Source organism: Ochotona princeps, chromosome 19 (assembly GCF_030435755.1).
Source record: "Ochotona princeps isolate mOchPri1 chromosome 19, mOchPri1.hap1, whole genome shotgun sequence".
Classification (NCBI taxonomy): domain Eukaryota; kingdom Metazoa; phylum Chordata; class Mammalia; order Lagomorpha; family Ochotonidae; genus Ochotona; species Ochotona princeps.
In genome coordinates, this window is record NC_080850.1 from 28521032 (window position 1) to 28536091 (window position 15060).

The 15060-nt window shown below is 45.0% G+C and overlaps 1 protein-coding gene across 6 annotated transcripts in view; it reads right to left on the reverse strand.

The window, feature by feature from the left end:
• The window catches only part of ARHGAP26 (Rho GTPase activating protein 26), a 412073-nt gene that overhangs the window by 9095 nt on the left and 387918 nt on the right, over positions 1-15060 (reverse strand). For 3 of the 6 annotated variants that reach the window (XM_058677827.1, XM_058677830.1, XM_058677828.1), the window contains exons 21-22: positions 6568-6843; positions 66-157 (exon numbers count right to left, since the gene is read on the reverse strand). In XM_058677827.1, the coding sequence (XP_058533810.1) occupies positions 66-157; positions 6568-6843 (368 nt within the window). The remainder of the gene's footprint in view (positions 1-65; positions 158-6567; positions 6844-15060) is intronic. The other 3 variants (XM_058677829.1, XM_058677831.1, XM_058677832.1) reach the window with 3 other exon arrangements.

The following is a 15060-nucleotide window of genomic DNA, read 5'->3' on the forward strand; positions in this document are numbered from 1 at the left end:
GCAGTTTCTTCCTTCCTTCTCCCCCACCCCACCTCCACATCTCTGCAAAGGGATGAGACACTCACCGTTATCGAAGACCGTGCCTGCCGTGAAGGAGAGTTCAGAGTCGTGTTCGGCTTTGCAGGCATACAAGGCTTGTGCCTTCCGGAATGGTGTGCTGCATGGAAACATGAGTTCTTTAACATCCTTTTTTATTAACCCCCACTGCAAAGCTCCAGTTATTTAGCCTCTCTTCCTCCCTTTTCCTGCAAGTCACCTAGGCCAGATTTGTGGCAAAGCCAGGCACGGCGGCCAGATGGCAAGACAGGAGGTGGGAAAGTTGCAAAGGTCAGAGGAGAAAAATGAAAAATATTTAGAGAGAGGCTGAGAGTTCCAAAACACCAGACTTCTTGTGGGGTCACCTTGTGCCACACAAACACTGTCCCTGGGATCTGCCATAGATGAAGGGTGGAAGGGCAGGTTGGGCCTCAGGGTCAGGGCAGGTATACCTAGGGACTGAGCAGGGAATAGGGGCAGGAAAAAACATTCCAGCTGCCCTAGGGAAGTTGGATGAAGGGGGCAACACTCACTGAGAGTGAAAAAATTAGAAATTCTAGCAAGGCCAGGTTTGGGCCTAGATGTTGCTGATTTAGTCCCAGGCTGGGTCTTAATGTGTGGACAAGATTCCAGATGTGGTTCTCCCCATCTCCCCCAGCAGGTCAGGAGACACAGAAGGAGTGTGTGAGAGCAACTATACTATGTGTACAGTACAGGGCATTTGGTAGGTATACTATGTGTATGCATGAGCACATATGCGCAGCCAGGTAGGAAGGAAGAAGGATGGGGAGAGGACAGGGTGTGCATTTCATGCCCTCATGTCCAGGAGTGGTGGCAGAGATGCTCAATTGGGCACTGGAATCACATGTGAAGCACTCAGAAAATCAGGTGTTTTGGTTCTATGGATCTGCAGATGTACACATAGGCACGGGGACTCCCACAGCAGCCACAGAGTAAATCTATGTCTTGTGGGTTGGTTGCATTGTTCAGTCCCGCATCATAGTACACATACAACCACGGGGCGGCATGTAAACAAATCTTCATGGCTGTGTTCCTATAAAGCTTTATTTATGGAAAACTGGCAGGGGGCTGGAATGGACCCATTACAAGCCATGGTTTGCTAAGGTGCTCTGGAGAGTCATTTGTGTGAGCTGGTCAGCATAGTTAGTTTTTCTCAATATCTGCTTTCATGTCTTCTGGTTTTAAACAATCTAGAGACTTCTCTTGAGTCACAAGAATGACATTTATCCGTCAAAAGTCGGTTCTTAATGGCCAAAAGGGCTCTTTGTCTTCCTCAGCCATCACAGTGAGCAAAGTATAGAGATCAACAGAATTAAAACAGAGCAAAGAGGTTCTCTGGGTTGGAGAACTGTTTGAGGGAGGCACAAAATTTCCCACATCTGTATCTGACAGTAACAGAGCCCCGAGGAGCATGGGATGTGGGTACTCCATGCACACCAAGTTCCAGGGCACAAAACAATGCCAAACCCAGGAACATTCTGGCTTCAGACAAATCCCAGCAGGATCACATGGGGCAGGAGATCCTGGGCTGTACTGGGCCTGTTGTTTCTTGGAGGCACCAAAGCTAGCATTCCTTAGAGAAGAGGAAGCCACGACAAGCTGGAAACCTACGTCTGTTAAGATGAGGCATCAAAACCTTAGAGTGTCGGTTTTGTGAAAACTGCAGGGGAAAACCCCATACGTGGTCTGTTGGGCAGGACAGTCAAAAGCAATGGCTAGCCAGAGTCTGCCACTAAGGCCTAGAATACTGTTGCTATCTCTGGTTTTCTAGCAGCCAGTGGTAACACCTAGGTGGGAGGCAACTGGAAAGGTGGGAGAAGAGGGCCTACAGCACTGGGACTGGACAGCCCTTAGCATCACATACACACAACTGGAGAGCAGCTCTTGCTCCCTAATCAGCAACAAGGCTTAGGATAAATAGTGTGGTTCTGGGATCTAATCAAGTGTGGCCTGCATCCTGGCTAGTACACATTCAATGTGCACCTTCCTGGGCAAGAAAAACAAGTTGGTCTTTGTTTTCCGGTGCTTACTTTTTGGGGTGTGGGGGAGCAGAGAGAAATCATCTGGTAATAAAAAGTGATCAATCAGCCAAAAAGGACAGCAACAGGTGACCAGAAATCATCGTGATATGGAGAGTGGAAGGAGAACCCAGCTCACATGCGCCAGAGGCTGGGGAACTGACTTTCCAGGGAGAATGACTGTCTCTTGAAGGGCAGGGACAGCAGCGGGAAACATGCACAGCGAAGGCTAGGCTTCTCTGGCTGCGTTTCTGTAGTTACTTGTTTGGCTTCCCTGGTAATGGGACAAATCAGGGTAGGCTGTGGAAGGCAGTTGGGGCATTTGGTAGGCACAGAGCACAGGCAGTAGTTTGCAGGTATTCAACATGACCATTCAAAAGCAGTGACATTCTGACTTACATGATCTTCCTGAAGTCAAATAATGAGGTGACAATGAGAGCCTATTAAAAGTGAAAATGAAGGCCGTTGAAAGACAAGGCCTTTGTCTTTCTCCCAAGTTTACAGGTGACTGTCAACCTATGGGAGACACTTCCCTCCACCCTCAGGGAAATGCACAAAAGTGGGAAGGATACAACAGTGCATCTGAAAGAAATCCCTCCCATCTCCTAGGAGTGAAGGTCAAATACAACAATGGACACCTAGTTAAAACTGAACTTCAGATACACAGCTACTGTTTTAGTACAATGACCTTCAAAAGGTTCATGATAAATGTGTGTGATGACAAACCTATGCATGGATTTCAATCTTTTTAACCAAAATTTAGCCTATATATTTTTAAAAATTACTTGCTTATTTGAGAGGGAGGGAAAGAGAAAGAGAAAGATAGAGAGATACTACACTACCATTAGCTGAGTCACTCTCCAAATGCCTGCACTGTCTAGGACTGGGGCTGGGCTGAGCTGGAAGCTCCCTGAATCCAGGTATCCCTTGTGGGTAGGCAGGCACCCAACTACTTAGGTCAGGTCTTGATGCCTCCCAGGGTCTGCACTGGTGGGAAGGTGGTGTCCGGAGCTGGTGCTTAGAAGCAAAGTCAGGCTATCAGACATGGGACACAGGCATCCTAACTGGGATCTTGGGCACTGGATGAAACGCCCATCTTTTACCTTTCAATCCAAGCTTCCACAGACTGTTTCTAAGTGCCCTTGTATTCTCCAAATATTGTCTGGGATATCCACAGACTAAAAAAAAAATATTTCTACAATTCAAAATTTACCTGGATCTAGTGCATTTTCATTTTATTTGCAAAATGTGGCAGGTTCATTCTCCCCTCACCCCAGGATGGCAGGGTGAAGGGTGGGGAAAGCTTGGTCTCTTTAAGAGGAGGTCAGGCCCACTAGCTTAGTGCCCCTGTCCCAGAACTCCTTCTCAAAAGCCAGGGAGCATGGTTTAGGCAGAGTTCTTGTCCAGATGGACAGATCCTGTTGGCAGAGAGGCTGTGTTTAGAGGCCCTGGCCCCGAGGAAGAAGAGAAAAACTCCCTGGCAAGCACCTTTGGTTCCTTGGCTCTCTGGCACACGGCTCTCTGCAGTGCACCTCCATGCTGGGATGGTTTCAGTGGCTCCTGTCACAGTGCCCTTCAGACCTTAGCTGGACCCTCAGGTTGTGGGCATGTTTGGAGCCCTCTGTCAGTTCTCTTAATTTTTCATCTTTGAGCAAGGCATGAGGCCAGGAAAGCACTTGGAAAAGCTTCCCTCAAATGTCCTTACAAGGCTTGCACAATGACGGACCACTAGCCAACATGTGGCAATCAGGGTGGGGGTTGGAGTGGGGCACAGCTAGCCCAGCAGGGTTGCAAAGACTTTATCATTTAGGCACTACTTCCAGGGGCCCCTGGGTACCCACAAGTTACTGGTTTGTGGCCAGCAACTTTTTGAAAGTGGGGTGCAAGGGAAAGAAAGGAGAATTGTGAAGGTACTACCCTTTTTCTGATGTGCTTCAAAAGACTTCTGCAGGGGCCAGTACTATGGCCCCAGGTGAAAAAGCTGCCCTCTGCAATGCCAACATCCAATATGGGAGTGCTAGTTCAAGTTTTGGCTGCTCTACATCTAGCTGCTTGCTATCATGCCTGGGAAAAAGCAAAAGATGGCCCAAGCACCTGGGCCATCCTTGTGGGAGATGTGGATGGAGTCCCGGGTTCCGGGCTTTGGTTTGCTCTGGCCCCAGCTGTTGCAGCCATCTGGGAAGGGAACCAGTGGATGGAACATTTCTCTATCATTTTACCTTTCAAATACACAAAAATAAGTCTCCCTTCACCCTACAGGTTGAACAGATAAGCTTTTAAAATTATGTGATGAAGGAAGAAGCAGCCTTTTCCAGGGGAGGAACGTGCACAAGCTCATAGGACCACTGAATTGATCTTTCTGGAATTTATTTGTGAAACCTCTGCCCAGGGAAGGAAATCTGAAGCTTCATGCTCTGGTTGGGGGTGGAATCTGTCTTGTGGAGGGGAATATTGCATCTCAATATGGGTCAATGCCCCTCATCTCTTGGCTGTACCCTAGAGTGGCAGTTAGGGCATTTCAGGTCTCTCTGTTCCTGACCAGTCAGCTCCCTAGCAGTGTCCATATCTGTGTTCACCTTGGCACATGCATTTAGCTCAACAATAGCAAAGTCCAGGCCCCATTCTGCTTTGCCTGTTTCAACAAGGCAGCTTCCAAAAGACTATGGAACCACCTTGTCTAATCAATGCTATTCTAACAATGTTCAGAAGGGGCAGTACAGAGTACCCATGTCGTCAAATATACCAGGGAAAAACATTCTGTAGACACCATCCTCTGCCAATGTGGAAATACTTTGGGAGGTGGTGAAGACAAGGGGAAAATATAAAACTTTCTGAAGACACAAGGGAGTCTGGGAGAGAGAGAGAGCTAACAAAAAGATCCCATAGCTCAGACACACAAAATAGCTAATACCATCAGCACGCAGGGTATGTATGTTTCCTAGGCTCAGTGTTCGCACTGTCCATTTTTGTCCAGGGCCAGATGCTGTGGAGATTTTATTCCCTTTAGGTGAAAATGAAGAAGCCACATTTTTCAGACACACCAGTATTTCTAATGAATGGATAAGGCATTTGACAAAATAGCTTTCCCTGGCCACTGTACATTATCCAAGCTCAGGTGCTCATGGGCCAGTCAGTCATATAACTAGAATAACTAATACCATCTCTGATATCCTGAAACACTGTCTCCCAAAGTGGCCAGAAGATGTTAAAGAAATAATTAGAAAATAGCCAGAATGTCAGGAGAACATTGTTGGAATCTACCTTATTTCTAAGAAGAGGGGAAAAATTATTTTGAATAACTCTTTTCCCTATCATTCAGGACAAAATTAGGTAGAAACTTATATCAACCGTGGGACAACCAGCCAAGCTCTGGGGCTGGGAGTTACAGGGAAACCTTAAAGTTAGGGCTAACCATGTGCTTGAGGGAGAGAGTGTTGGGCTAAGGGGAAGTCCTGGATTCTACCTGGTTCTGACTAAGTCACATGACTGTGTCCCCAGCCACCTGTCTGCATCTTGGCTTTCTTGGTCTGTTTCAGGGTTTATGCCATCTCTTTTCCCACTCCTGCAGGAGGATAGAAGGAAATGATCGATGTGCAAGTGTCATCTAGCATCTGGAGGGAAATAAAATGATGGAGGGATGCAGAAATAGTATGGCATTTTTCTTTTTTTAAAAGACAGACTCAACTTTATAAATTATGTAAACCTCTCTGATGGACCTAGCAGTAGGAGAGAAGATAGAGAAAAAAAAAATCAGGGCACACAGAAAGGGGACTGCATAGGTGGTCTGATGGCAGAGACACCCTGGCTGGGGACTCCACAGAGACTTGGTTCTGCAGGATCCTTTTCGAGCTCTTTTCTCAGGTTTAGGGAGCTTCTTTTCTGCAAAGGGCCCCGGGGCCAAGCATGGGGGCTCCTGAGTATGGCCAGCATAAAAGCAGGGACAATTGTAGCATGGGTTCTGGGGGAGGAACGAGGTCAAGTTGCTTATCATCAGACAGTAGTGAGGCCTTTTTGCTCCTGCAGGGTTCAGTGCTGCTGAGACAGGCACAGATAGGCAGGGAGCAGGGAGGTAGATGCCAGGAGTGATCCAGAACAAACCGCGTCCTCTCTGTACCTTTTCTTGTGTGTTCAGTGTGACTCCCAACCAGAGGATGAGTTGGTGGGTCAGTCCCTCAAGGAAATGTGGCCCGATGCTCTCTGATAAACACAGGTGTGTGCCTCAGCACTGTTCCTCTCCAGCTCTTCCAGCAAGGCACAGAAGCCACGTGACCAGAGCCATCCACACTGCAGCCAGCGGGGCCAGGAGCTGCTTTACTCCAGGCTCCAGAAACTGGTGTGAGGGTTAGAAAGGTATGATTGGCTCCTGTGCACGGTCCTTCCTGGGTGGGTAACTGGGGCTGCTGCCACAGGAGAGCAGAGGCATGCCTCCCCTCTGTGGTCCCCTGTTGCTTTGGATCAATCAAGAACAATCAGTCATGACCCATGATTTTACCTGGAGTTTTCGCGAACCGCTTCTTCTGGCCTGTCAAAAAGCAAGTGCAGGTTTGGATGGCAGGGAACAAAGTTGACGAGGAGGCTGAACACTGCATGAAGAGAGGACCAAGCCAATGAGAGAACAACAGCAGCAACAGAAAACCAAGCAAACCCTGCAACAGACCTGACGGGGGATGAGTCGCTGGACGTGGATGAGGTGGGCATAGGGCTGGAGGGCGCCGAGAACATGGGCCAAGATTGCGAGAGGGGTGATGTTGGGCTTGGATTCGGGGGGCTGCAAGACATAACAACCAGAAAACTTGTCAGCACACAAGGAATCCACAGTGGGAGCACAGGGAGGCCAGATGACAGGGAGGTGGAGCAGCCTGGAGGAGCAGTGAAACCCGGTGATGAGTTGCCAGCCAGTGGCCTGGCACCATTCTCCAGAATGGACTGTATCATCTGCCTGGGAATGCCTGGGCTTCTGTGGAACATAGCTGTGTCTCTTCATCCTCCATAGCAACTGCTTTCCAGGTGATACGCACTCAGCCGCATCCACTGTACGCCTGGCTATGGGCCAATATTCGCCTGAAGCCACACCCATGAGTTCCCACACCCACTGCCTATCACTGGCCATCGTGTGGTGAAGGGCTGGCTTATGTGGTGCCCTTGGTTTCCGCTGCTGTGGGTTTGAAGACACGGTTCAGTAGAAATGACCATCTTTCAGGGACATGGTAGCCATCAGCCAGAAAACAATTTTCTGTTTACATTTTTAACTAAATGGGCTCTGTGCCACTGGTGACTTGTGCGTCAGGAAAGTGACAGTGGGCAGAGGCGGGCATGGGAATGCCACACCTCCCGGGTCACCTCCCAAGGTGCTGGGCGGGGTACAGTTCCTCTGAAGTTTGCTTTCTAGGTCTGCCCTTTCTTTTCTCATCGATTCTGGGTGCTTTGATGTTCAAAGGAATCTAAAAGAAATCCCAGGGGGAAGGCACTAGAGAAAAGATCAACTGAACCTGAAAATTTGTGCATTGTGTTGTTTGATGGGTGACTGATCAAAATTTTGGAGAGGGAAGGTGGAAATGACTCACTACAATGAGGTTTGTGGATTTTAATTGGCCATGCTAAGCCCTGTGACTTATTTCCACAAAATACACAAACACCTTAGTCACTCTGTGAAATCACGTTGTCACAGATAGCACACATGCCAACAGCTGAGAAAATGTGGAGACTATCCAGCTTCAATGCTCTGGCTGCCCCTGAGTCTCAGCTGACTGCTGCGCTGTTTGAGTTGAGCATTTAGGGAAGTGAAAATGACAGACAGCCAAACCAATGACCACAGGGGTTCTTGGCAGACAGAGATCCATCTAGAACATAAATGTCCTGCTTAATGGGACTTATTATGTCAATTCAGACAGGAGTCCCAGCAATGGCCCTAATTATCTTTGTCTTAACACAAAGACCTAAGGAAGTACACACTGAGAACTACTGTGTATGTCAATGAGCTCTCCTGAGACTAATATAACTTAACATCTGCTGAATGCCACTGTCTGAATTACATTTCTGAAGTAGTAATTCCATAAGGGAAAAATGTTTGCCCCTTTGGTACCTGCTCTATTTCCAGGGTCTCAAACAGTACCTGGAGGCATTCACAGAAGTAGCTTTTGTGAGTATATCCAGTGCATTTTATTCAACCCATCCAACAACTCACACACAGGCACTAATACACTAGCTCTAGATGTTGGGGCTTGGGCAGAGTGGGCAGGGCTTTGTAGCCTCTGGGTGACTGCAAATCCAGGGCCGGGGCACCAGGACAGCAGGAATAGCTCATTCCTCTAGCTCATGCCCAGCTTTGTATGAGAAATCTTGATGCTGATTTACAAATTTCCTTCAGATGCCTACCCTGTTAGTGGGGCAAGGAGGGAAAACAGCAACAGACAGACTCAATAAGACTCAAGCCATTGTAAATTCCAGCAAAATCCACAATCTTTCCTCCAGTGTTGTTTGGTAAGTGCATACAGCAGATGACATTCATTTAAGTGAAGAACTTAAATTCAAGAAGCACAGTTCTTTTATTTATTTATCTATTATTAGTAGTAGTATTATTGCAATTCAGCAAAGACTTCTCCTTGGACAGCAAGGCTGATGGAGACAGTAAGTGAAATCTGCCAAGGTTATCAACATCAACAGCCTGATTGTATCTGACAAGATGGGGCTGATTAAAAACAACCACACTCTAAGACAGGAAGATGCATCAGTGTGACTATCTCAAGTCTGGGAGAAGCCTGCCACACTTGTGCTGTGTGGTGGGAAGAATTTCTTCCATGGTTGCTACTCATGAGTGAGGCCTCCCTGTATCTGCACTGTGGCCCTCACCACAGCACTCTCCACAATGACCTGGTGGGTCAGGCCTGTGAACAGCTTCCAGACTGTGGGAGTCTCTGCCCAGTGGCAATGCAGAGGTTCCAGAGGGCTCTGGAGTAGTCTGGCCCTTAGATCAGCGGTTAGCAGAGGACTGTTAAAAAGTATTCTATATTATTTTTTAATGAGTTTCTTAAGTAGGAAACACCTCCAGCTTCCTATGCTAACAAAACAAAAATAATAACAAATAAAAATAGTAACAAAACAATAACACGCCCCCCCAAACAAAAACCAACTCACTCTGACCCCAAAAGCCCATATAAAACCAACAGAAAGAAAAAAGTCAATTTCAGTCTTGGCTCTGAAACTTCCAATGTCAAATTCCCAATTCTTTTCCTACTAACAAAGCCAAGGTTAGCGCATGATTGAGGATCAGATAGGAGAAAATAATCTCCAAACTACAGTCACAGCAGATGACCCCTAAAAGCTTCTATACAGCCTCCCAAGCAACAGAGCTGAACATCTTGGCACATTTTTTCACCCTCACTGTTCCTGGGGTCACTCCAGGCTCCCACATCAAGGCCCAACTGCAGTGACAACAACAGCTTAAGCATGAGCCTGGGAGGAACATTTGCTGGTCTGATTTGAATCCAGCTGGAAAGCTTGCCTCAGCTTTATTCTGCTGGCGCACTGTGTCCTCAGGAGTCAGATGGGCCTGTCCGTGTCTTTGACATTCACTGGACAGTGAAAGAATAACGGGTTAGGAAGATAAGGCTAAAAGGCTGGCAGCCTGCTGGGCTGTGGCTGGCAGGTCAAGTACAGTGTGCAGCAGCATCACCAGCTTGACACCCCTGTGTGGTGACTCACTTGAATGATGGGACGTCTGGCGTACCAGCCAGGGCATGTTTCCTGTACCATGCACAGGGTTGCCAAGTAGGCTCCCAACCCGAGCACAACTGGGGCAGACCCTGTCGGGTCTGTACACTTCAGCGGTGGTGCTGGCACAGGGAGGAAGTTCCCCTTCCTGGTGAAATTAGCCGACCATGAGAAAAAAGGTAAGTCTTCTTAAGTTCTGATCATTAACTCTGTGATGGCTATGCTAAAAATTAGAAAATACTAAGATACAAGAAGATAAGTAGTAAAATCATGCATCTTTAGACCTCTGATAATCACTGTTAATATCTTGATATTTCTTCTCACTTTTCTGAAGCAGGATAGATAGATGGCATAATTTTTTTAATAAGTCACTTGTTTTAATAAGATACTTTCCAATGTCACTGAACAGCTTTTGATGTAATACATATTTTAAATTTTCAATCAACTTATTTTTATTTATTTAAAATACAAAGGCAGAAATAAAGATTTTTCTCTTTACTGGTTTTCCCTCTAAATGATCAGATAGCATAGGGCAAAGCCAGGCCAAAGTCAGGAGCCCAAAACTTAATCTGTGTGTCCCATGTAGGTGACAAGGACCCAATTATTCTAGTCATCACCTCCTAACTCTCAGAGAACACATTAGCTGGACATTGGTTGGAAAGTAGATCCAGGACTCGGACTCAGGCACTCCAGTGTGGGGTTTGAGCATCCCAAGGAATATCTGACCTGCACTAAGTGCCTGACTCTGATACCATATTTTTAAAGTGACTATAGGTTGTCTCATATGATACATCCTGATTTATGCAACTATATTCTCCGGTGTGCCCACTAAGGTTACCATCCCTTTTTAGGTACTACACTTGGACCACAGTCACATCCTTTTCAAAGGACTACTGTCCGTGTCTCTAATCGTTTCCTTAACATAAATTCCTGGAACTAAAATTAGTGGGTCAAAGCCAGGAGCTACTTTAAAGGGTCTTGACATATCTTGCCAAACAGCTTCATGGAAAGGCTCTACCAGAATTGCATTCCCCATGACACTGGGAATTCCTTCTTACCACGACCCTGCCAAGTTTGAGCACCAGCATTAAATACTACCACCAACAACTAGGTGGGACTTTTTTCCCTCAGTGTACAACAAGCTTCCCTGGGCTCTTCTCTGTCCTATCATTTCCATAATGTAAGAATAAACATATCCCTTCCTGTGTTGTGCTTCTGTTGGGAAGTAATATTTACTTTTTCAAAGGGCTTTTTACAAGGAAGGCAGTAAGTGGAAGGAGACAGGCAGAGGGACACAAGGACTAACAGCACCGATCTAGGGCCATCAGAGTCCAGTCAGATGGTGCTGCTCAGGTGGGGAGACAGGATAGTGGATGCTGGCTACCTGCACCACAGCGCTGCGCAGGAGGGATGAGGTACACACCGAGGAGCACCACGCCGTGGAGAAGCCACAAAAACTGCATGGATGTCTTCCTGCTAATCAGGGGATGTGATCTGCTGCTCAGGTACCTGCTCATGCATCAGGCCTGGGGCCCATGACACTGATGACATGAACAACCCTCTGTCCCACTTTTAACTAGGTGTTACTGAATCCAAAACAGGAGAGGAGCTGCTTTCACTCCCCACTCCATCCAAATCCCCACCCAGGACAGAAGAGAAAAGAAAATTCTGTGAAAATCAGGCAAGTTCTATAAAATGTAACTCCAGATCACTGAATCCTTCTTGTTTGAAAAATACTCCTATGGTTCTTCCCTTAAACCATCACAAAGAGAGAAGGGAAACCCAATTACAGCTGGGAAGTTCGGGTAATGGCAAATCAGAGCAAATGCCACATAAACCGTGGGTATCTGTTGCAAGTTTGAAAGCACTAAGATCTTACACACATCTGTCCAACCTTATAGCACAGAAATCTTATGTATGTCCCAAGTCCTGAATTTTTTAGCACCTGCTTCACCGTTTTGTGGGTAAAACATACACTCACACCTCCCAGGGTTTCCTTCACTGCTACGTATTTCTTTCCTGACTCTTCCGAGCACACATTTGCATTTGCACAGATTCTTTCCCCTCATCTAATATAATTTAGTATGCATTCTTGTTCAGACAATGTGCAGTTCTGTTTCCTATTTTAAGAGACAAACTGGTAAAATCCCCTTAAGGTCTTAACAATTACAAGTAACTGCTTTCCAAAATAGTTTGTATTAAAAATAGCTTCACTAATCTGCAATGCAATGATTATGTTTGATAGCTTGCATCTTTTCTGAATTTTCGAATCAATTTAAAATGTGCCTCGCTGGGTGGGACACGAAGATTAGTCACTCTTCACCGTGGTGTTGGGGACTTTCCTGCACACCCCCCCCCAAAAAAAAACGTTCTGCACCTTAATTGTTGACAAATGTCTTGTTAGAGTTACAAGCCAGTCTAGATTATCCTAAAATCTGCCAAGATCAGCAAAATTATACTTCAACACAACAAATGGCTAAATACTAAAATGAAATAGACACAAGACAGCTGAATGGTACCTTATAGCCATTTTAAGGTATATAGCAGCCGGTCCTGTATACAAACTAAAATTGAAATGTCAATGAGCAAATCATAGGTTGTGGTTAAGAACTTGTTTTTTTTTTTTTTTTTTAAACATACTGGTTACGCAAAACCATGTCAATTCCATAATGTTACAAATTGCTGTTAATGTTATATTGGGACTCTTAATTGACTGGGATGATATTATACCAGCTCTAACTTCAGACCAGAAATGGTCTCCCCAAGAAACTGTTCAACCCATCTGGACAATAAGTAGCTGGACTCTATGTTTGGTATATGTTTGCAAGGAAAGAATCTTGATTGAATTTGAACTGTAATACTGCACCAAGGTGGAGGAATCCACCAGGGGGGAGGGGCGTGGGGGGGGGTTGGGGGATTCCCAGAGCCTATGAAACTGTCACATAATGCATAATAATTAATAAAAAAAAAAGTCAAAAAAAAATTCTACGATTTGAACAAAAACCAAGAATCTTATTATGGGGTATCTTTCGTCTCTTTTGACTTTCCAAGCCAACAACTTGAATCCTAAATTTGGAATTCAATAGGCACAGACAATAGTCCCAATTCTCTTGCTTACTGTCTAGTAACATTCTCAATGGAAAGGATTGGAAAAGTTAAATGAATCAAATACTTCTGTTGCACACATTTCTGCATGCATTCACTATTCTTTCCTGTTGAACCTGAGTGTAGTGCTTCAATCATTTTCACTAACATACTTCACATATAGTAGAACTCGTTCTTGTAATGAAATGCATTTTATCTTCTTTCAACCAAAAACTGTTTACAATTTACAGAATCACTGGTAAGGAAATGTTAAATGTATTTTGGGGTCACATAAAATATTTATATGGTAACAACTGGTATTTCAAATGATCCAGATGGTTTGTAAGAAATTCCAACAGATCATTCTGAGCTGTATCACTGTTTTCAATTGATGGTAACACAATTTTCTTTCTCTATATACTGAAGCCATTGTGCCTGGAAAAATAAATTCACTCACTATAACAAGAAATCCACACTCAATCTTCCACCACTCTAGGATCTAACCTGAAGTCCCTGTTCTAAAGAAAGGACATTTGAACATGATTCTGAAAACAATTAAGTTCAAAGCTGGAAATAACTCAGAGGATTGAGAATAGACAACTAGGTACACATACACAATTGTAAATTCACTTTTGTATTTGTTCACACTTTAAAATTTTATATCATGGGCTTACCTTATATTGTAATCACAGAAACTGTTTTTCTACCAACAGTGTTAGAATAACTGCCAAATGCACAAAATTGACACCTGGCCCATCCCGAACTCACATGGTATATAAGTGACTTCACGTAAATTGCAATGCTACACAGCAAAGCCTGTAGCTTATAACAGCTACAGGAATTCGCGGTTGGTTTTTATCCAGTGGGGTATCAGGAATGCCAATGGCATAGAAAAATACAGATACACTTAATTACATTAATAACATTGGTAATTTTTATCAAAAGGCAACGTATCAAATAGGCTTATTGAGTTTATAAGAGTAAACAGGGCCATTTGTGACATAAAAAGTAACAAAGCGCTCATAACTAATCTAGGTAAAGGATTTCTCCTATTGAGTAGTAAGAAACAAACGACACCAAATGGGAAATGGGAAAGAATCATGAATAGGATCTTTTTTTTTTTTAGGAAAATTTCAAAACAAAGTTGCTGAAATTTTGTGAAATGCAAGAAATGCAGATTAAAGCCACAGTGAGATGATACTGTTCACTCATCAGAGCAACTAGTTTCAAAATGCTGAAAATACCAAGTGTTTGTGAAGAGGCAGGACATTTCAAACTGTTCCTCTTTGCTGGAGGAGGGAGTGCAACATGCTACAATCATGTTGGAAAACAGTCTAAAGTTGTCTAGCAATGGTGATAGCACCAATTTTTATGACCCAGCGATTCTATTCTGAGATCATACCCTAACAAAAAGTGCATAATGATTTATCAAAAGACACATAAAAATGTCCAGGCAAACACAGGACACCCAACATTTTAGTAAAAGCAAGAGGGAGAACCAATTTTAGTGTACTATACTTAAATGAAAACAAACGAACAAACCACTGCTACAAAGACAACTCTTCTCCCTCAACAGGCATGGGGCAGTCTCATAGGACATCTTGGACGTAGCATTCTGAGGAATCTGGGTAACCGGTTAACAACATCCGTGGGAACGCATCAGCCATCTGGCATACTTTTCTTGATGGTCTCCCTTCAGGAAGTATTTCTTGTTTAGACCAGGAGATGGAAGTAAAATGGTTTAATGAGAATCTGAATGGCTGTTGCTGCTGAAAACAAAGGCAAAACTAATTCCTTAAAAAGAGAGAGCCTAAACTATTTCACCATGTCCAGACACTTTAGCAACAGAAAAAAAACACTTCTACTAAGGACACTGTCCAGCAGGCTTAACATCAGCTCCTGGTCCATACCATGGAAGGCAACTGAGGCAGAGAGAGAGAGGGAGAGATGAAAGTCTCCGACTTTCTCCCCACTGCCCTCAAGAAAGGAGCTGGCTTCGTTCTCATTCTCATTCTGATGTTTACTCAACAGTCTAAACATGGGGAAAACTGCATCTACTCCAACCCTCTCAAACTCTTCCTCCACTGTTTTCCTCTCTACGCCCAATGGCCACGCTTGCTCCTACACCGTGACCGTGTGCAGAACCCCTGGTGTCCTGCAGGGGGCTCAGCCCTCCCCAGGGTTTGCTCTA